At 37.7% G+C, this 23,493-nt stretch overlaps 1 protein-coding gene across 5 annotated transcripts in view; it reads left to right on the top strand.

The window, feature by feature from the left end:
• VPS13D (vacuolar protein sorting 13 homolog D) overlaps positions 1–23,493 on the top strand; it is a 183,431-nt gene that overhangs the window by 85,903 nt on the left and 74,035 nt on the right. For 3 of the 5 annotated variants that reach the window (XM_026659907.2, XM_026659909.2, XM_024210588.2), the window contains 12 exons: positions 393–516; positions 1,254–1,489; positions 3,018–3,126; positions 4,588–4,751; positions 5,488–5,596; positions 8,581–8,760; positions 9,086–9,202; positions 9,554–9,703; positions 11,004–11,153; positions 12,263–12,359; positions 15,694–15,845; positions 23,008–23,142. In XM_026659907.2, coding sequence (XP_026515692.1) covers positions 393–516; positions 1,254–1,489; positions 3,018–3,126; positions 4,588–4,751; positions 5,488–5,596; positions 8,581–8,760; positions 9,086–9,202; positions 9,554–9,703; positions 11,004–11,153; positions 12,263–12,359; positions 15,694–15,845; positions 23,008–23,142 — 1,723 coding nt within the window. The remainder of the gene's footprint in view (positions 1–392; positions 517–1,253; positions 1,490–3,017; positions 3,127–4,587; positions 4,752–5,487; positions 5,597–8,580; positions 8,761–9,085; positions 9,203–9,553; positions 9,704–11,003; positions 11,154–12,262; positions 12,360–15,693; positions 15,846–23,007; positions 23,143–23,493) is intronic. The other 2 variants (XM_026659908.2, XM_026659910.2) reach the window with 1 other exon arrangement.

The following is a 23,493-nucleotide window of genomic DNA, read 5'->3' on the forward strand; positions in this document are numbered from 1 at the left end:
TGTGTGTGTGTGTGTGTGTGTGTGTGTGTGTGTGTGTGTGTGAAATGTACTACAGTGTTAAAGTCCAAGGATTTTATCAACATGGAGATGATTCAGCTTACACGTATCATGGTGATGAGCACAATTTAACAATCCAAACAGAATTGCATAAAAGAAATAATGAATGATTGCACTTACCTTGGGGAAGTCCTGCCCAAGCAAGTTGTTTAGCTGGAGGATTAGATTACATTATTTTTCTACTGTACCTTTTTAAATATATGCCTAAGCTGTTCCAGAAATTGTTTGACTAATTGATGCAGCATTGGTTACACAATGCTGACCTAGATACTAGTTTATAGCTCCAGTTTATAAATGCTTTATATGTATTGTGGTGTTTTGTTAATGTTCTACAGAGACACGCTCGGAAAATGTTACTTTTTACGAGTTGAAATTACCCTGCGAGGAGCCACGTACCACATCTCATTTGGTGACACTGATCAGTTACCTCCTCCTTTTCGCATAGACAATTTTTCCAAGGTAAAGAGCTATAGATCCATTGAAAAGTAAAAACAATTTTAATTGTGTGTACTTGATGTATTCTCAACTATTCTGTAAAAGAGCTGCACCGGTTTGCCCAGTGAAGTGATCGGAAAGCTCACATAGTGAGAAGCATTTGTATATTTCGTCATTAAAATCTTTAGTTTTCAGAACAGGTTTGTGTTACTGAGCTTCTTACTAGAAAGCCTCATCTTACTGAATTATTATTAATTATTTATTATAATCTTTACATGAAAAACACACACGTGTTTTTCATGTATAGATCTCAAAGTAGGTGACTGAGATTCAGGGCTACCCAGTTCTATTTCAGGCCTTGATGCTGAATTGTTGTATGACCCTGGGCAAGTCATCTAACTTAGCTAGACCTCAGCTTGCTCATATATAAAATAATATCTCCCAGAGGATCGAAGACATTGGGAGTTTTGGATGAAAGATATTCTATAAGTGCAAAGTATATTAACATTCATCATCAGACAAACTTTAATATTGAGACTTGTATGAAGAAATAAAATTTCTTAAACCATAAGAAGGAAGCAAAAATTGAAATGGTGTGGAATAAATTTTAGTCAATTCAGGGAAATAACATACGACATATAGAATGCAACTAATGTGCTGAAAAACTACAAAATCACAACCCTGAACTACACTGGCAACAGCAGCTGACTCCTGAATCACTTACACCTACCATTTTCTAAAGTCTTCTTTTATTATTATAGGTCCCAGTTGTTTTTACTCAACATGGTGTTGCAGAGCCCAGACTCTGCACTGAAGTGAAGCCAATGACTTCTTTGGATTATGCATGGGATGAACCTATCCTACCACCTTTTATCATGCTGACAGTTAAAGGGGCAGGCTCCTCAGAAATTACCTGCAGCATGAATGACTTTCAAGACGGCAAACAGCTTTATTATGAAAATTTCATTTATATTGCTGCTACGTATACTTTCTCAGGGTAACTCTTTTTCATATTATATTGAAAATAGCCTTTAAAAGCAAATGGTGAATATTCAGCCATCAATTAGAGCTATTCTTTTTAAAAACTGTTGCTGTTATACAGTGCTTATCTGTGTAAAGATTTCACATATTGAGAAACTTATGCTGGCTACAGGGTCAGCAAGAGGAGCCTGTTAGTTAGACTGGGAGTCAGGATTCCAATGTTGTATTTCTTGTTCTAAGTTTGGTAATATGATGCTTATCTCACATGGTCTTGTTGATACTTAATTTTTTTATGTATTGCCAAACAAATTAATACGGCACATAAATTTAAAGAGTAGCTGGTGTACTGCATGAAGTACGGCTGCTTACATGATTAAATTTTTCTTACAGAATGAATCTCTACTTTTAATTAGTACTGGTCTTTCAGTTCTTTTAACCTCAAGCTGTCAATATTAGAGCATTGAGTCTTTTCTGGTATTGCAAAGACAGAGTTATAGTACTGTCAGCCATGGAAGCAGCAGTGGAAGAAAGAAAGATCTGGTTCCATACCAGATTAGATCATGGTGGAAAACATGGGTGGGAGGTAGGTTAGTAATGGTCTCCATTGGAAAATGGAGGTGGGGAACTGATTTCTGAGAAAAGTGAGATGAGGACCTGGTGTCTTCAGCTGGGATATCTGCTCTTTGTGATGTCTCCAGTTGAATTGAGTATCACTGAATACCTCAAATAGAGGGGAATTGATCTTTGAGTGAGGCCTTCTTATAACATCTTTGTTACTATAGATTATAGTGGAAAATGTCACTTCATGTGTATGTTGCTTATTATCATGACTGAGCCAAGATTAGTTAAAATGGACTTCAAGGTGTTCACATGTACAAAGCACATTGTCCACCAGTTCTTCTGGATATGATTTCTTTTGATCAGTATCTCCTCTGTCTGTCTAATTGTTGAAAGATGAAGAGCTTAGCATTATTCATTTCCTGTAGTGTCCCCTTGGGGATTTAACTTACTACATCCACAGTTACCCCAATATCTGCCATCCAAGGGAATGAACAATCGGGACATGTATCCAAAACTTGACGTTACCCATGGTGCTTCAGAGCACTGCCACAGGGCAACTATTGCTTGTAACTTACTAGTTGCGTTTCAGTCCAGATACGCCAGTGTAACTGAGTTATAGAACACTGAAGATCGCTTTTGATGAAAAGATTCTGCCTTACCAATATTGATGTAAGCAATGAAAGCATTAATCTGTCTGTCAAATTGAACTCTGAGTTGGATATTTAGCCTCCCATTACTAATTCCAGACTCAACACTTTTAATAATGTAGATGCCATATGTTTATGGTTTACCCTAGTGATTCCAAAAATAAGAGGAAATAGCGTAATGGGTAACCTGACTTAAATTTGCATAATGTGTAGTGAAGGACAAGCATAAGTTGTCCTGTTAATAGTTAGGTATGTTCTGACTCAGTATTCAGAAGAGACAGAAACTTTGTATAGGAATGTATCTGAATGCATGTTGGATTTTTCTCGCAATTCTAGTTCGCAAGAGGGAACTGGAAGGCCAGTTGCTTCAAATAAAGATGTTGCTTATGCAGAGCTTGTCCTGGATGTTTCTCCAAAGACACAGAGAGTCATACTAAAGAAAAAGGTATGAGATTCAGAAAACAGTATTTCGCTAAGGATGTTGTTGCTGTATGATCCTAGTAGCAGAGACACTTTATAACCCTGCTCTAAACATTACCCAATTATAGTTTGTTTTAATTGTGTATTTAGTATTACAAGATATTTTATATTCTGTTAAAAAAGAATGCAACGTCCATAATATAATAGACTGACGATAAAAGAGTGAGATGGGGTAAGTGCTGAAGGGAGTTGGGAGAAGGAAACAGAGGAAATGTGGTGTTTTAGGTTTGGATTTGTAAAGGTTAATAGCCTCTGTAAGATGGAGAACAGAGAGAATCTGTTATAGGCAAAATAAGTCATTAAAGATCCTTTCATTATGACAGTAATAGTACTTAACACTTTTATAGCACTTTTTAATTATTTAATAGTGAAGAAGGAAGAGATCAGAGTAGCTCAGACCTAGCAGAATAAAAGGTACCACTGGAGGGGGGAGAGGGGTGTAGTGTGTGGTAGGTCCAGAGAGTGAGTGGAGCCAAAGCTGTTGAAAGATTTGAAAATGGTTGGTTGATATGAAGTTTGTATTCATTGGGAGAAGGGAATTGATACAGGTCAATAAAGATCGCTAAGTGAGGTGATCACGCTTATACACTGTAGGAATGATAGTCTGGATAGGAGGTGGTTGGATGCCAACAATACAGTAGTTGCAATGGTCCAATGAGGAGTTTAAGGGAAAAGATTGCAGACTGATAGATCGAAAGAAGAATGAAGTGGATAGTAACAAATTTGGATATGGATCTTGCAGATATTTTTGCTCTGAGAAAAGCATAGAAGAGCAGAGGTTTCTGGAAAGCCAGGTATGGAAATTAAGGGAGTGGACAGTAGAGAAAAAATGGTGAGAGTATTTGAGGAAAAGAAATTATAAATCTTCTGTTGAAGAAAGTTCAAGTACCTTCATGCACTTATGAGGGGGAGAGATGAAAGTCAGAGATAAAGAGAAGGGAGTAATCAGAATAAAAGTAGTAAGAAACATTAAATTTAGAGATGAGATGCCTTTAGGGTTATAGTGAAGTGTAAAGGACCAAGAGAGAAGTTAGAGGTGGTGATGAAGTTGCAGACAAGAAGTCCTTTTGTTGTACAAGAAGATGGCAATGTAAATAAGCCAATTATTTCCTAACAAAACTTTAAGAAATGAAGAAATGTATGTAAATAGAAGCATTATTGAACAGTATTGTTTGTTTATGTAGCCTAATAGCCTCAGATTTACCAATGTGTGGGATTTATGCACATTTGATATCAATGTTTTGATAATTGCAGTAGACTTTAATATGTACTATTAGCACCTAATTTTAAATCAGGGCTGTGAACATGGATATGTAAAAGTCATTCCAAATACCATCACTTAATGAATTCAGTAATTAAATATAAATATATATTATTTGCTCTGCATTATTTATGATCAACTTAATCTTTTATGCATATGCTACAGGAGCCAGGGAAGCGATCCCAACTTTGGAGAATGACTGGCACCGGCATGCTTTGCCATGAAGGTTCCTCAGTTCCTCATAACCCCAATAAGCCTTCTTCGCCTCGATCTGTTGAGTCCTCCATGATTTTAGATATTGCCGGCCTGGCTGCAGTCACAGATAACAGGTTCTCTGGATAGGATTTCTATTTAATTGTTATAGATTTAAAAATAAAAAAAGACTACAACTGTAAAAAGTTACAAAAGTTAAATAGTCTAAGATGTTTAAAATACCCACATTAGATTATTGGATGGCTTGAGGGATCAGTAATTGTATTCATAGCCTGTCATTGCTATATCACCAGTTTGAATCCAGCCAGAGCTGGTAAAACCCAGACGTTACTGTCTCGTAAGTGTTTTGTCACAGAACAATTCCTTGAGAACGAGTGTCCACATCACCAAAACTACCACCACCACAAATGGCACTGACTGGCTGCCCTTGAGCAGCAGAAAGGCTAAATATTAAAAGGGCACATAGATTGAATTATCCCACCCCACTCCCAAAATTGCTCTTTTCAGGCCATGGTGGAGATACATCTAACATTGCTTGGGCTATCTGTCCCTTTGGATAAATAGAGTACTTCATTCTTAAAGACTGTCAACCTTACTGAAGCACTAAATACTATTTGTCTTCATATGTGTATTGTATCTCTTTTGTGTTTCACGCATATTGTTGGTTGCCTTTGCCCTTAAATAAATGGACAGTTAATGCAACGCAGCAGGAGCAAATTGAAATAATACTTTTAAGAGCTATGGGTGAGGAAGCCAGGATAGAACAAAATAGGGATGCATGACTAATTAAAAACTCCCCAACAATGGAATCTGAAAGTAGAAATTTTTGGTCTCTTACTTGTTTTTTTTCAGGTATGAGCCCCTGATGCTGAGAAAACCAGATCGACGGCGCAGTACTACTCAGACATGGAGTTTTCGAGATGGCAAGTTAACCTGTGGTATGCATGGCCTCGTTGTACAGGTCAGTATTAATTATTCTACATCTAACTCCTTTTGACTGCTGGCTGAGGTGATTGGTGTCCAAATCAGATGGGCTAGTGGTATTACAAGCTTTGTTTAAAAGACCAAACCTTGAAAGAGGTGGGGGGAAAAACCCAAAGATTCCACTAGCAATTCACATGATGTAAATTTAAGAAACACCTTTAATTGTCTTCACATATTGTTATTGGTAAAAATTCATTAAACATGAGGCACCCTATCTTTGTGGATTTTCAAATAATGAATTGGAAAACTGGAACTAGAGTTTTCAGTCTTGGGTACCACAGTTAGGCACTTAAATCCACTAAAAGTTAATATAAGCCAGAATTGCTCATCACTGCTAAAATAGGGTTTTAGGTGTCTAACTTAAGGCATGCAAATCTGAAAATTTTGGCCTAAGGGCCTGATTTTCAGAGATGCAGAGCACCTACAACTCACTGATGTCAATTGGAGTTGTGCTCACACTTCTGACAATCAGGACATATGACTTTCATACCTCAGCCTTGTTTCCAGTCATGCATGCTTTATTAAGTTCTGTATAGCACTTGTACATGTACTTTTCAAACAACTAACACATACATTTGCATCTGATAAATTCTGGTACCTGCATGCAGGGTACATGCTCAGAAATGTGAGACGTTGTTTTGAAATTCTGGCCCTGAAAGTTAAAGGATGTTGATATTTATGATCTGTTGTAGCTGTTACTATGGGTTTTGTATCTTTCTGTTTTACTCATATTTATCTGTATCTTGTTTACAAAGTTTTTAGAAGGTATATTCTGTGTACGTATACTACCTCTTGCAGTAGAAAACAATTTTTGTGATAAATATAATTGTGCGAAGTTGATATTTTATAATAAAATGATGTTCAAAGACAATGTGTTGTGCAAGCTATACCAATAGAAATCAACCCTGCTTTAGTGTAAAGAGGGAGTATGATATTTGCTATGTGAGCCCTTTGATCAAAGACTGACTGTTACATTATGCATCTGGAATGGATTTGTAAGTTACAGGATAATAGCATCACTATTCAGAATTCCGTGGTTAAAGGGACACTGTCAAGATTTGTGAGCCCTATATTTGACCTGACTTTTTTTCTTGTTTCTAAATTCCATGTAATTTTTATGTGCTGTTTTTTCCAAAACAATTGCTTCAGTTATGTTTGTTCATTCAAAACAAAACACCAGCATCTCTGCCATGCTGATGACTAATCCTATAATAACAAAACAGCATGTGCATGCAATGGAGGAGGAAATATTCCGTCAAGATCCAGTTTCAAGCTTGAGATAAATCTCTTTTGTTACAAGCAGAGAGGATAAAAATTATGGAATTTATTATTGTGTTTCACAATGGCCTTTTAAGACTGTCTGCAGTTCTGTTCTGATGAAGCTTATGTGAATGCTATGCTTGTAAAAGGTGCAAGATTGAGAATCTTGGAGATTGAAGTCCTCTATCTCTAGGAGAGAGAGAGAGAGAGAGAAAGGACAGCAGCGGTGAAACGCTCCCACGTTGCCCCTGCCAATGTGTTTCAATCCTGATTTTAAGAGATTTTTCTTGAGATGAAAGTGTAATTCAGTCTCGGTGTTCATTCACTTCTTAGCCTCTCGGCTGAGACCCCCAACAAAAATGCCAGTCTGTGTCAATCTGTTGTTTTTCTGATGTGGGTGTGTGTCCTTTGGGAACTAGACTGAGAGCATCAAATTGATTTCACTTTGGCCATCAAGCAGTTTGTGATAAATTTCAGCCACTATTAATCTATCTTTCGTAGGAAGGCTCTACAGACCATAGTCAGTCCCCTTTGCCATCAATTTTCCCTGCACTTTCCTTATAAACCAAACTTGCGTAGCAAAATTTTCATTGTGTTGAAACTTCTGCAAGTTTGCAATCCAAGAGCACATATTCAAAACCATTTTTTAAACAGGAGAAATCTTGTTTTGAAACCATATGAATTAACCCTGTGTTTACAGGTTTCTGGACTTTCTTGTTTTTATGACTCCACTGACTTTGTTTAATAACTAAAAAAAAAAAATTTAGCAAGCAGTTAATCCTCAATATGGTCTAATTACTTTTTTGGCTTCTTGAGGGGAAAAAATACATACAATCTGTCAAGATACTAAATTGCAAAATGTTATTTCCACAATGTTAGATCGGCTTTCCATGTGCACTATGGCATGCTTGTAATATATACATGCAAGTTGTATACATCCTACATGTGGTGTATTTATGCAGTACATTGGAGTTGCTTTGATGTAACATCTGTGTATACTGTGGAAACTGAGAAGCTAGGACATTCCTCTTCTAGTCGACAATCCAACCTTAGCTGCATATTGGTGGTGGTAGCGTGTTCCTCTGTTGTCAGTTTGAAGCAACCAAAGAAATAGAGGTTCCATTATTAAGGACTTAACTCATAGTGATGTCAGTCTCTTTTTAACAAGTGAAGGCCACAGTGTATTTGACTTAACTCTGGATCTATTATAAAAGATTAGAAAACAGATGCAAGAAATTTTCTGTCCCTCTGCAGAATACCTTTTAAGAAGAACTTTCATTCACTTTGAGCAGGGCTTTGATCCTGTTCTCAGTTCTGAAGATGCAACGGGAATGTTTAATCATGGACCCAGACTATATTTTTTAACCATGCAAATTGCTGAAGTTCACTTACCAGAAACTTTAGTAACATAAAATACAACTTCTGTTGCAGCCTTCATCTCTTACACCTGTGCTGTCTGAATAGTACAGTTGGCCTAACTGCCCATCTGCTCAAATCAGTTGTGGATTCTGTTCTCCAGCTGCATAGAGAGAGAGAGAGAGAGAAATTAAATACATTTTCAGTCGCTTGAAATAGCTTGAGCTATAAAAGAGAAGTGATTTTGAAATACATTTTAAAATTATTGTATTCACACACCATTATCTGTGCCCTTCTGTACCATTTCAGTGTTTCTACTTTATGCTTTCAATTTTTTTTTCCTAGGCAAAAGGAGGAATATCAGGTTTGTTTGATGGGGCTGAAGTGGTTCTTGGTCCTGATATGTCTCTAGAGCTTTTGGGGCCCATTCCACCTGAACAGCAGTTTATAAACCAGAAGATGAGGCCTGGGTCAGGAGTCTTGGCAGTCAGAGTTGTCCCAGATGGGCCTACTCGAGTTCTTCAGGTGAAAGTTATTCATAAATTCTGGACACAGTGTCATCATTAATTTTTATTCTGATGTTTCTATAATGTATGGAATATTTTTGATATAACAATTCAGCTGTAAATTCTTCTGCAAAAGAAAGGTAGAAGAGCATAGTATTAATTTGTAATAACATGAAGGGGAAAAATCTCATGTGATATAGAATTAGTTTCAGATTTGATCAGAAATGTTGCCATTGTATTTTTTAGTTTAACGCTTATGTCCTACCATATATAGATAGCGTCTACTTGATTTCTCTTCTTGTATATAAATAAGAAGTAGTTCTTAGTAGTTCATTTTGTTTTAGATAACCGATTTTAACCAACGTAGAAATGATCGTTTATCGTGTGAAGGAGGTGAACTTCCAGTTACGGAACAAGATCTGCGCAAGTTAAAAAATCCAGACACAGATCAGGAATTGGAAGTAAGATAATAAAACTGATGGGCCTTCATTTTTTACCATGAAGGAGGCGTGTGTACAATATTGTTCTTTATAAATCTTTCTCACTATTCAGACCTCTTACTCTGTTGGTTTTTCCATGTCACAACCCCAAACTCTAAACTGAATTTCAGCAGTGAAAGTAGCAGGTCATTCAGCTTGTCACACAAGCTTGCTGTATAGTTTAGGACCTCTATATGTATTTGAAGACTTGGCTAGCAATGAGTATATTTTTAAAACAGTTAAATAAATGAACTGGCCAACTGGGTGGGTGGGTGGGTGGGTGGGTGTGTGTGTGGCATCTAGAATTTTTTTAAATTGTTTTTGTATTTTCAGGTGCTAGTGAAATTAGAAGGTGGAATAGGATTATCTTTAGTTAACAAAGTCCCTGAAGAGCTGGTATTTGCAAGCCTCACTGGAATTAATGTTCACTACACACAGTTATCAACCAGTCAGGTGCTTGAGCTCAGTATACAGGATGTACAGGTAACTCTTTTTGGAACAAATTTGTGCATTTATTTTCATAATTTATGTAAGGATGCAATGGATGTTTGTGTGTCCATATGTAATAAAGTAGTGATTTGTTGTGCAGTTTACAATGCTTAGGGACAGGTGATGTGTTTCAGATGAAACAATAAAAACCCAGGTCTGGTCTGCAGCATATCAACATTAAAGGTGTCATAGTCACCTTCTTATAAGAGCAGAATTTTGCTCTAATATCCTGGTCAAAATGTCTGTTCACTACCCTAAATCAATCAGGTAAAACATTAGGATTCAGTCTATTCTTTCCTCTTTTTGTTTGATCGCAGATCCAGAGGTAATGTTTTGCACCTGTGCTTTTTCATTGTCCTCTGTCATATACCAGTAGTTGAAACACTAATCTATTTATTGCTTTAGTCTTTCCATTCCTTTTTAATTTTAGCTGTTGTATGAGTCAGAATCTTTGTAACGTGCATAACTTTGCAAAAAAATTTCTCCCCATTCTGTTCACTATTATACAAAAATCATCAGGTGCTGTAGCTGAATAATGAGAAATCAACCACTGAAGGTGGTAGCAGTGGTACGTATAGTACCATACATAGGTCAAAGTAGGACAGAAGCTTAAGAGACATTCTTGCAGTTTTTATTCAGATGGTGTTTTGCCTGAGAGAGGAGAATTTAGGTCTTGGCCTTTAGGGGGTGCCACTTTACTCCTCTTGCATTGTGGTGTTTCACATTCACGGCTGAGGAACCAATTTGTCCAATTTGGCCTCATTTTTGAGAAAATAAAACACTTCCAAGTATTTCTAAGCCCATTTGTAAAATTTAAGTTCTGTTAATGACAGCTGTGTGTGTTTGTAGAATACCATGTGTAAATTGAAAAAGGGTGAGTATCATAAGCAGACTTAAAACTAGGAAGCAATTTAATTCTGTGTATCTTTTGTCAATAAGTGCTTTGATTTATGCCTTTAAAAATTCAGATCCAACTTGCTGAGCTTATTAAGGATCCCTTTTCTACTACCTAATGGTGTCTAACATTTCAAGATACTCATGCACATTTGTATATGTTGCTAGTTGTAACAACATTGGCAAAGGAGAGGTATTTCTGAACACTTGTGGAAGGATTTTAATGATGAATAAGAACAATGAAATGTGCATAGTGTTCTGTGTGTCTGCTGTTCGCGAGACATAAACAACCCCACCCCTTTTGCAAACTTTTATCTTTCCATTTCAAAAAAGAGCTTAGATTTCATTATGTATGTTGAGGAACTGTCACATCCTTCTGCTTTCTTGTTTAATTCTGCAGGTGGATAATCAGCTCGTTGGCACCACAGAGCCTTTCATGCTCTTTCTGACCCCCCAAATCAATGAAAATGAAGCAATTGAGACAGGCCCTGCAGTGCAATTAAATGCAATGAAATTTCCCAGTAAGAATGCACTAACTGATATATACAAGGTAATCCAGTTTGATTGTATCATTCAAATGACATCGTGTTTATTAAGAGTGTGTTTACCTATTCCTAGTTTTTAAACTGTAAGTAGTCTAGTCTAAATTCAATCAAATGTGCAGATGTACTAGTTTTTTGTGGCTGAAAGGACCTCTCTCATTCATACCTTTGATGCTCTAAGTATCCTAAAGTACATTGTGGTTGATGATAAAAGTGCAGTGACTTTGTGGGCAAATGTGGGAGCCATTTAACTTTCTCTAATAGCTCTCCTTAAATTTTAGAACCTGATTTATTAAGGGAGAGAATATTGGCCAGGACCCTAGAGTCATCTTCTGCTCTTCTCCAAAAAAAGTTAATATCTTTAAATTCCACCCCAACACCATCAAGAATGACCATAAGGTCCTGAGTTTAATTAGTCATCTGAAGAATATTACATATAACAGTACATGGAATTGCAGAAGTTGCCAAATTAGACCAGACATTTAGTGCTTCAAATCTAGAATCTAGCCTTCAAGCCACTAGCTGATGCCTCAGAGAACTGAGAGACCCCCCCACCTACCATAATGAATGGGCAGGATCAACTGTGCTATGCTTCACATAATGTATATAACGTGAAATTTTTTCCCCTGGTCCTTGTGATGAACAGCTGCCACCTTGTAGCATCAATCCTAATTTAAAAGCATAACTGCAAATGTCAATAGTTATATATAACATTATTTACTAATCCTAGCCTACACAGCAGTAACAAAACTAAGTTGGTTCTTAAGGCCTACTATGAAACTTAAAATCAAAGTAAGCCTGTATTAATTTTGACATATTTGAAAAATAGCTGATTGCAATGTCAGAGTCCCTTGGACAGTAATAACTCTGCAATTTTAACATTTAGTAATTAAGCACAGATAGTTACAAGAACTAACCAAATACAATTCACTGCAGATTTCTTGTAACTGTAGGGGGGAGGGAGGGCCCAAGATATTTTGACAGTGGGAATCTTATTATGAAACTCTATGAATGAAAGAACTGTGTCAAGTTACAATAGATTTTCATTGTTAATCAGGGTAGATGGAGAATATTTCTGTTGTTCACAATGTAAATTGAGATATATTTATCTCTGTAGCATCTGATGGTCACAGCTCGGAGGTTCACAATCCAAATTGAGGAGAAACTACTCCTGAAACTATTGAGTTTCTTTGGCTATGATCAGTCAGAATCAGGTACAGTATAAAGTTACAAGGTCAGTTCCACAGTATGCAGATTTTATTGTATCCCTGTTGTCTGCATACAAAATTAGTTCAAAATGCCTGGCAATTTCCACTGTTAACTTGAAAGCCTTTGACAGCCTGGAAACTTCCACTGTAAAAAGCTGGAAAGCTAAGATGTGTCAATAGCAGTTTACATACTGTACAGTGTTCGTTCCAAGATTTGAGGAATGACTCATAGAACATTTTATTGTCCAGTGCACAGTTGAGCTGAGTCCCTATGGGAAGAAGTTTAATATTCCTCTTCAGTTCCTGTATCTGGATTCAGCTGAACTGGGATGAAAGGAATGTTATTTAGCCAACCACTTTGTTTGGCAATTTTGTTTATTAAACAAACTCAGGGCTAGAGATTGGATCTCTATTCATTTGTTCCTGGGACACTTCCTCTTGGTTAATTCAGAAAACTTTTTGGCTGTCCCTGACCTCTTAACTTGTGACATCCATACCCTTGGCTTTAAGTGTAATAAAAAGGTTTCTTGCTCTTAGCTGAAGCAAAACAGACCTTGGAATGTTTTAATCTCATAGGAGGATTAGAGAGGCATCTATCTATTTGGAGGCTTATCAACATTTGGAAATTTTGCTGAAATAGCAGTTCTGGAATAATTATTTTGGTATAAATATTCTGAAATAATTAATTTGGCATAAATCCCTGTGTGGATACTCTTATACAAACATATCAAAACAACTATTCCAGAATAGCTATTTCTGTAAATTTCCAAGTGTAGACAAGCCCATTCTAGTAGCTAAGTGCCTCACAATCTTGAATGTAGTTCTACGTGTGAGGTAGGGCAATGCTGTTATCCCCCGTTTAAAGATGGGGAACTGAGGCACAAAAAGACTGAGTGACTTTGCCTTGTGTCATATGGGAAGCCTCTGGTACAGCAGAGATCTTCCAGCTCTCAAGCTAGTACCCTAACAGCTGGACTGTCCTTCCTCTCAGTTTACTGCATTGCTTTTGCTCTCTTGTTTCCTTGTTTCTCATTGGTTCTTTGCTATAAAGAGATCACACTGTGTGTACAAACTAGACCTTGCTTAAAAGACTCTCACATGTCCTCAACGGTGCAGACAAAATATGACTAAACTTAGTAAGTGCTTAAATGTATATGACAAAACAATTAGAAATGCTTTATGATTTATAAAGATGGTCTCATCAACTCTAGAAAGAAAGAAGCAGCTTGTATCATTTGTATTTGAAATACTGGAAATTGTTCTCTTTTCTGGAGGCCCCAACAAGATCTTAAGAGGTTTCCTAGTCACATGAGGCGGTAACCTGAGCTGTTTCTTGCCTCTTGTCTTCCCCAAACTGAAGTGAGGGAGGCAAAGAAGGAAATTGTATCATTTCTCCCTTCAGTTTGAGGGTGGGAGAAAAAGGATTGAAGCTAAGGTTACTGCCTCATTTTATACCACAGTTGAGGTCCTTCAAACAGCTTGTTTGTGCTCTCCAGAAATAAGAGGGAAAAGAGAACCTTTTACTCCAGATGTGAAGTACTATTTCTGTTGGTAAAAGCAAAAATCTTTGAGGTCATCTTGATTCATTGTAAGGAATTCATAAAGGGGAACATTTCGTTTTTCAGCCTGCTCGGTATTTACATATTGCATTTGTCAATGCGCTGTAGAAATTTCTTCCAGAGCAAAAAGGAGATACTTTGGAAAGAGAAACAAATTTCACAGCAATCTGTCCCAGAATTCCCCATTGAGACAATCAATGTAACTGAGATCAGGAGCAAGATTCTCAACTATGGAAAAGAAACCTATTTCTTGCTGGATATACTTAAATTATTTTTGTTGGTTGGCAGACTAATAATCTTTTTTAGTTCTAGTAGTCTTCCTTTGTTGTTTTGGGAATCTTTTTCTTATATGATGCTTTAAACAAGCTGTATAATATTTGTGGAAGCTCAATGAGTCTCACTGACTTTGCTAATCATTTGAATCAGTTGGCATATATTCTCCGGGGTTTTGATTTATTTTCATTTTCCCACATGATCCATTTAACACATCTCTGTCTGGGGGCTTGTCTACGCTGGCAAGTTTCTGTGCAGTAAAGCAGCTTTTTGTGCTTAAACTACAAATGTTTACACACTGCCAAGCCACTTTAAGTGCAGAAACTCCTCAGTTGCAGAGCTGCAAAAAAACCCACCTCGACGAGAGTCGTAAGGCTGTTTGTGCAGAGGCTCCAGGTGTAGACACTCTATTGCCGGTGTAGACACTTGATTGCTTTCTGCGCTGTAATTGGCCTCCGGAGCTGTCCCATAATGCCTCAAGTGACTGCTCTGCTCATTGTTTTGAACTCAGCTGCCCTGAAGAGAGACACCCCTCCCCTTTCAAAGCACTGTTTCAGACAGCCTTTGCGTGCTGTGCTGATCTGCTCTGGGACACAAAGCAAACCATTAATGTGGAATGCTCGTGCTGTTGAACACACAGGCGTGTGTGTGTGTGCGCGCTGTGCAGAGAGCCCAGGGAGGGAGGCGGGGGCTGATGTCGGGGTTTCCCCTTCCCCCTGCCTCAGGACTGATTATATCAGCCTGTAGCTACCACTGTCTATTCCCCAGTATTTTCACATAAGGGGCTTTTTAAATAAAACATTATTTCTTTGCCCCCTCACCATACTCTGGTAATAGCTGTTCTTTTGACAGAACTGGACAAGGTGCTATTTGTAACAGGTTTTAATTCTTTTCATAGAGATTTTCTCAATTTCCATTCTAGTTGGAGCAAGAAGCCTAAACTCATTATCAATGTCAAGTACTTAATACATTATTTCAAAACCTCGATATATAAGAAAGTCTGAAGGAAGCAAAAAGAGAACAGATTTATTTGACTGCCAAACTTCATAATTACTTTCCTAAATGTAGTTCCCTTAAGAGACTGTGTCTCAAAACCAGGGAAGGTTGTGTAGTTATAAGATATTTGTGTACTACTTTGTCTGCCTCAGTACACACAAACTAGAAGTGAAAGCAAACCTACTGATTGAAGACTAAGGTATAAGGTCACAAGTTAGGTGTCTGGGTGCCATAATTTGTATTAACTAGCTACAAGTAAGGAGTCAAGGTTTGAGGTGAAAGCACTAAACTCTGAGGTTTCTCTCACATCAGAGGCAGATGTGTTGAGTAGAGATGAACACTCTCGGTTGAAAAGCCAACAAGCATGGGAAAGTCTTGAGTCAAACATTACAAGCTGAATCCCTTTGTAATCTTCAGCTAAGAAAGCTCATAACTATTTATAAAATACCCATTCATCGTTTTGTATACTTTCATAATTACCTGATTTTTATTCCTATGTTCTGCTTTGATAGCAGAGGTTGAAAAGTATGACGAAAACCTCCATGAAAAGACTGTTGATCAAGGTGGGGCTCAGAAGCGATACTACTTTGAAAATCTTAAAATCAATGTGCCACAGATAAAGTTGAGCGTCTTCACTTCCAACAAACTGCCTCTAGACCTCAAGGTAAGCCGGTGCACACAACACCTCATTAGATCCACTATCTTTTCAACTAGATAGATTTACTTTGGGAGAAAAAGATGTGTACATTTTTAATTTGCTGCTCTCTGTTTCTGCTTATGCAGCATCTTCCTAGATTGCCACATCTTGTACAAGCTTTCTTAGAGCAGTAGGCTCAGAGGCTCATTGTTCCAACACCGCATATTAACTTCTTGATGCAACAGCCTAAAGCCTGGAGGTTTAAAGCTCACTGGTTATAGTAAGGAGCATAGGCGTGCCGCCTTCACTATATTATCAATAGAAAAATACCTATTGCACAAATTTAAATGCATTGTTGTCATCAGTAGTTAAAACAAGATATATGTACATAGGGATCAAGTGGCAGCAACTGATGCAACTGGGGTGGAGTGAATAACGTCTGCTGAATCAAATACTTTATAATATTAATATTAGCAGCAGTGTGTGTTCTCCATGAAATTCTTTCTCTCTCTCACACACATACGCTCAAAAACTAAAAAGCAATAATACAGGGTAACTAAAAATGGATAAATCCTAGCCTTAGATTGAAGGCCAACACAAGTAAGACCGGCATACACTGGAATTTAAAGCTAGTGCCTTTATTTCACAGAAGTTGATTTATAAAAGAACATTCAATTGCAATAAATAGCACAATCACATCTCAGAGGATTTTGAAGCAGTTTCCTCTGTCTTTCCTGGATGCCTATGACATGCTGGTCCATAAAACCATTGGATTCTTCTAGAGATAAGATGTACAACCAATGCAAGTAATATGCAGTCCGACACAAAAAGATTTCAGTACTAACTAGTGTTTAACATCTGTATGAGTCATGATGCTTTAATAAGTTTTTGGAATGTCACTAGGAAATGCCAGTTCACCAATAGGAATAAGAATTCACCAATAAATGAGATTTCAGATAGTTCTGTTCTCCTCTTTCAGGCTCTTTCCCCCCCACACTTTACGCAGGTTTAAAGGAGAACAAGTGATTAATATTGCTCAGATTTTCTTTTCATGCAGTTCTTCATTAGCATAGAATTTACCAAATCCAGCTAATTGAATTCAAGAGAAGTTGTATTGTCAGAGTTTTAGGAATCCACTTACATAGTAATCTCACAGTCTGGGATCTCAAACCACTCTGAAGTTCTTGCCATACAGTCTGCCCTTAAATTCTTTAAAGTCCTGAGGAAAATCATTAAATGAGCAGTGGATCTTTGTGTAGCTATTAGTGCATCCATTTTACCATCTATGTAAAATGTCTGTACCTAAAACTGAGAGTTGTATGAAGCTCTGAAATAGTTTGTTGTAGCTCATCTTTTGCTTACTGCAATGATTAGATTTGTGAGCTTCTTTAATTCAGAGTCAAGTAGCAGCTCCAGTATGAGGCAAGCCCCAGGGTCATCTGGCTCATATTGCTCTGGAAGTATCTTGAACTTGGGGGGGGGGGGGGGGACGCTGTTACCAGTTGTGCCTTTTTCCTGCTACGCATTTTGCAGTGTCTGCTTCAAGAGACTTGTATAACTTTTGCTAGCACAGAAGGCAGAAAATTTCCAGCAGAAGGGAAAGTAAACCCACAGGAGCTCAACTGTGTCTATGAGTTGCTTGATTCTCAGAGCTGAATTCTGCTCTGTTACACTGATGGGAGGGACCCCATTGTCTTTAATTATAGAATCAATGTTAAATGTGGTAACATAGCATCTAACTAACTGAAGGCTTCTTTAATTCAGAATGGCCTCTTAATGATTTATGGAGAATGTCAAGCTAATGTCATACTCTAAAGAGATGGCAAGAAAGGAATAGTCTGTGTCTGGAGGGAATGGGGAATATAGAATGAACAAGGCAAGCTCCTCAACTATAGGGAACAGCACGTGGATAAGAAGAGGAGGACCATAGGAGAGTGACTGTAATATGAGAATTCAGAGAGATGTTAGAGAACTGGTTGCTAGTACTGGTCATACACTTTTTGTCTTTTTGGGGTTTTTTGGGGGCGAGGGGGGTGTCAAAAACTGCCATTTTGTCAACCAAAACATGTAGGGAAAACAAAAAGATGTTGATGGAAAGATTTCACAGGTTTAGGATGGATGAGAGAGAGAGAGATTGAAAACCCAACTTTTTGCTCTGAAAACAGACATTTCATCACAGTTTCGTTTTGCAAAAACCAGTGCACAATGAAAACAAATTTCCAGACCTTGAAAATTGTCATGAAACAGAAGTGTCATTCCCTGACCAGCTTTACTGGCCACCTGAAATGATGGGGAAGGCTAACCTTTCCACCGTTAACCCTTTTTGTGTACAGCACCATAAAATTAAAGCAAGGGGAAGGGAGTTCGTACAATCTGATTAAACCAAAAAAATCCGACACCATTTCTGGTAGAAATGCCAACAATGTGCAGAAAATAAATTAATAGTGTTTTGAAAATAATATCAATAACAAATGAATTCAAAATTGACTTTGTTTTTAAATGGATACAAAGTAAAATTAAATAATAAAAATAAAAGATGGGAAAACCTGTTTAGATCATTTACTGTTTTCACCCCACTAATACAAACACTGCTAAAAACGACACATTTTAAAAATGTTTTCTTTTGTGGCATGTGAGGTGTTACCATGGAATCCTGTGGAGAACTCAGCCATGGGAAATAAAATGAGATTCATCCCTACACACTAAGGCTGTTTCTAATAACCTGTTCTTGACTTGTCCTTGTTCACAGAACCATTATCGGCACTCTGTGGTTTAACACAGGATGTAAAATGTGTAAGATATTTTTTTTTTTTTTTTTTGGTATTGGCACAAGAGAATGCTCCTCATCCATATCTGCTTGAGGAAGAGGAGGGAAGCGGTAGTGTGTGTAGGACTGCCTGGCCGGCCAGGCAGGTTTGTAAGACAAGTTATTTTAGAGACATGCACTTATCAAACAATGGCAGCATTTAGCAAGAACACTAAAGGTATTTTCACAGATCTTAAATACTTTTGCTGGAAAATTTTTGACCCTACTACAGTCTCTTTTGCCTTTTTTTTTTTAAAGAAAGAAACTGGTATTAACTGTGAAAAAAGATACGTCCCAGCAGCTGCCAGCATTATCTCAAGAGAAAACTGGGCATATACACTTATAAAAACAGTCAGTGACTATGTAACATGTATGAAATTTTCAGAGAAGGGAGTTCCAGTCCTGTGTGGTACAGAATAGTTTGGGAGAAAAAGAGAGAATTTACTATACAGTTTTATATCCAAGTTATTTTTTATACTATTGATAGATATTTTTCCCTACCTCCTCAAATGTTTTTAAGCCTTGGGCACTAATTTTTGTCAATGTCAGTGCAGACGGATTATTATTTTTATTAGTTACCTGTATCAACAGACCTACTTTATGTTGCATCTAACAGTCATGGACAGGAAACTGCTTGCTACTTGTGCAAATAAGTGACAGGTTTGTACACTATTGCATTTGTTTAGTTATTCAGTTGCTACATGAATAGTTCCTAGTTTATCCCGCCCCCAACACACACACCTATGCCAGCTGTGTAACATAATTTAGTGGCCTGCAGATGGCAGAATAACTCACTTTGCCTAATTTAACTTTACATTTTAACATGGGTGTAACAATGATTAATGTAGAAAGATATAACATAAATGCCAAAGATTTCTTGATACCTTAGAGTCTCAATGGATTAGGTATTTGGTGTGAATTGTGAAGTTAGTAAATGCTTCAACAGCTAATGCCACCTAGGAACTGAAATAAAAGTGAATTTTAATCTTCATTCCCTTTCTACAATTTCTTGTTAAAAGGAAATAAAAGGTAAACAGTTCCTCAGATGCTTTTCATCTCATTTTCTGTTGTTGTATTTGACATACCTCAATTCTGTGATGTTAAAATATATTTTAATTTAAAAAATCCCCACCTCCAAAAGAACTAAGGTTTTTCAATCTAAATGTTATCTCAATTTTTTTTTCATTTCTTTTCCTGAATTCATTTGTCCAAAATTATTATGTTTATATTAAAAGGTAAGACAGGAGACCATAACATGCTTGTCTCTTGGGCAACATTCACTTTTGAAGACCAAGTGACACTGGCTTCATGGAACCCCACTCTTTTCTAGATATAACATGTAGTGACACTGATAGCAGTAACGTCACGGATGCCATCGCTCATTTCAGTCATAAATCATCTAGAGTTGCAGTTCATGAATAGAAAAAGTTCTGCCAAAGATGGTTTCTGTTCACTGGTAGGAAAGGTTCTGCTGAAGCTTGTCTTCATGTAAGAGTAAGTTTCAGAATCAGTGCTATGAATCAAACAGAAATTTGGTGTTAGTTTGAAGGTGAGAAAAATATTTCAGGTATATCACTTTTCTGATATATTTTAACTGTCAAATAGCAACAGCTGAAGATTCCAAAGTCCATATCTTCTTTGTGCTAGTCTTAGTGAATGATCCAATAGATACACTTGATAAAGAGAATTGTCCTTTTCAAACTTACTTTATCGCTGACATTGTCTAAGATGAAGATGAGCAGTGCTGCTCTAAAGTAATTTTAGCGTATGTTCAAGCATCACCTGGGGTGTCCGTTTCTTCAGTCATCTTCCTCCCAGTGCTCAGACTTCCCCCATAAGGCTCCCTCCACTTAGACCTCTTCTATCTTCATCCTATTTAAAAAGTAAAAACTTGCTTTCTTCTACTGCTCCCACCCCCATCACTTTGGTTGCAGAGGGGATAACACAAACATCCTTACTTTTATTGTATCCTTAAATAAGCTCTGAAAATGAGTTTATGGAAGATGAGCTATATGGGGCAGGCTGTTGCAGGATCAAAGTGCAATAAAACTATTGGAGGAAAGCAAAGGCAAATTCTGACTAAACTGTTTTATTAGAGTTGTAATTGGTTTTAGGCATAATTTTGTAATGCTAGAACTATAAATAATTTAAAAAAAAAACTTGCAGCAAATAAAAACATCTACAGTTAGTCTGAGGGTTCCTCAGCTTCCCAGCCAACTTGTGAATGGATAGACCATTAGACTATATTTTATTTTTTAAGTATGAGCTTAGGCCATGTCTACACTGTCACTTATGTATGCAAAACGTATGCCACGCAGGGGTGTGAAAAAAACACTAAATTTCACCAGCATAAGCAGTAGTGTGCACACTGTGTCGGCGAGAGTGCTTCTCCCATCAGCATAGAGCGACTCCATGAGAGATCTTACAGTGGCGCAGCTGTGTCGCTGTAAGGTAGTGTAGATTTAGCCTTAGGTACAGCATGTCTACCTTAAATATCCTTTTAACATACATACCAAACAAAATCCAGATGGGGCCTGTATTCTCATTGCTGGCACAATTCCCTTCCTTCACAATGTTGTTTGCAGTGTCCCAATAATAGTTGTCTGGGTAAAACCAGACTCTAACTATATTGTTGAATGAACTCACACAGAAAAATAAGAAACAAAAAACACCCTGTCACCTATGGGCAAACGCTTTCCACAAAGCAATTGTCCCATATCTGACCTATGAGTCCTCTTCCTCAAGGGAAACCTGCTAACCACCTTCAAAAGAGGAGCTTGGGAACTTAAGTTATTAACTCTGCTAGACACTAGAAATCATGGTCTCAACAGAGACACTGATTTTATGGCTCATTACAACAATTTATAATCTTCTAAGCCTCCTTTATCATATGACTGTAAAGGTGATAATTGCCCTCTTCATTTTAAGTGGTTTCTTGCAACATGTGTTAACGCCTTACACTTAACAATCTGCCCCACCTTGTATTTAACTATGATACTCTGGTTACCTTTTCCGGACCTGAAGAAGAGCTTTGAAACTCAAAGCTTGTCTCTTCCTCCATCAGAAATTGGGCCAATAAAAGATATTACCTCACCCACCTCATTTCCTTCACAATGTTAATTTAAAGGCAGCTGTAAGTGAATCACACTGAACACAGATAATGAGAGATGAGACTGAGGTACATTAATGCCTTTGGCCTCCAGGAAATTGTTTGTGTAGGTAATATATACTCTGGTTTCTCTTCAGATCGTATAAATCTTTCGCCTTTCACTTCATCCAAACACATCCAGAAGAGTGGAAAACCTCTAATGTGCCATCCAATATGTATGGAGGGAAAATTCCCAAACTTCGGGTTCTGTTTAATTCTGTGTATTTGAACAAGTATCAGAATAATTAAGTAACTGATACAAAATTAAGCACAGGATCTTAGAAATAAGAAACTTGTTCTTTTGAAACTAAAATCCTGTCAAGTTGTTGGAAGATTTGTTACATCAGGAGGTGTACTTAATTACTCTCTAACCAGTGGGCAAATAGGGTTCAAACAATTTATCAATTGTCAGTATATTGATGATGTCCAAAATTATTGCCATAATTACAAAGTGATTACTGCATGCTGCCAAATAACATGGGGGATTCAGATTTTATCTGAATAATCAGGAATTTGGATAGCCGAGAGTGCAGGAGTCATTCAGCAGCAGGGTGTCTCCCCAAGTCCGCACCCGGGGCTCATCCTTCCTGGCCTGGACTGCAAAGAGGAGGAAATCTCTGCTCTGCCCTGTTCACTCCGGGGCTGTAGAGGGCTCCTTGCACTGCCCCTGGGGTCACAGACACACGATCCCTGCAAATGCAAGGTGCTGGAGTGAGGCTGCAGTCCTGGCGGGGCAGAGCAGGGACTCCTGGCCAGTACTGTACTCTGCCCTGCCAGAATTGCAGCCTTCCCTGCACCTTGTGCTTGCAGATATCGGGTGTCACCAGCCCTCTGCATCTCCGCTGTCATGCCCCACTAGCTCGCTGACTCCTGTGACAGCAGGGCTGCGGAGGGCTTCCTGCGCTGCTGCACGAGCCATTCAGTAGCAGGGTGGCCTCCCCGGTTGGGGACTTGTCGTCATCCTCTTTCTCACAGCTGTGACTGGGGATCTCTGCTTTTTTATCCAAACCTTCTCATTATCCAAGTCCCTTCCTGGTCCCTCAGGGATTCGGATAATGCGGCGGTTCCGATAATAGGGTTTTGGATAAATGCGAATGTACTGTATCAGGAAAAAGTTGTTATAGCTGCTAGATAAATTTGGTTTGTTGCCTGCTTAGAAATCAGTTAATTCAGATATCATGGAGGAGAAGTACAGATGAACATAAAAGTTGTAATTCCAGTTTTTATTTAATTAGGCACTGAAAAGCACACTGGGATTTCCTCTAATCCGATTTGAAGATGCAGTGATTAACCTGGATCCATTCACTAGGGTCCACCCATATGAGACAAAGGAGTTTATCATTAATGACATCCTTAAGCACTTTCAAGAGGTGAGTGTCAGATAAATCATATTGTGACATCCACTAGAAGTCTACAACTTTTCTGTTTTAGTAGCTCTTTATCAAATATTATAAAATATTAAATTCCTTTCCCTGTTTTAATGAGTAAATATGTAATGCTTAATCATTGTATGTGTTTATATAAATACTCTTTAATCATACTGAATGTTAGGGGCCAGATACTCTGCTGGAGTCTATCAATGTAGCTCCACTGAAATCATTAACCTCTGGCTCCTCCATCTTTAATGTTCTGGTATGCTTTTTACTTTGAGGAGAATTAGTCTCTCCAGAACTAAATAGTTAAACTATGTTCCCATTTTTCAAATTGATCAACAGACAGAC

The sequence above is a fragment of the Terrapene carolina genome, unplaced genomic scaffold (genome assembly GCF_002925995.2).
Source record: "Terrapene carolina triunguis isolate 2854851 unplaced genomic scaffold, T_m_triunguis-2.0 Scaffold714, whole genome shotgun sequence".
In the NCBI taxonomy this organism is placed as follows: domain Eukaryota; kingdom Metazoa; phylum Chordata; order Testudines; family Emydidae; genus Terrapene; species Terrapene triunguis.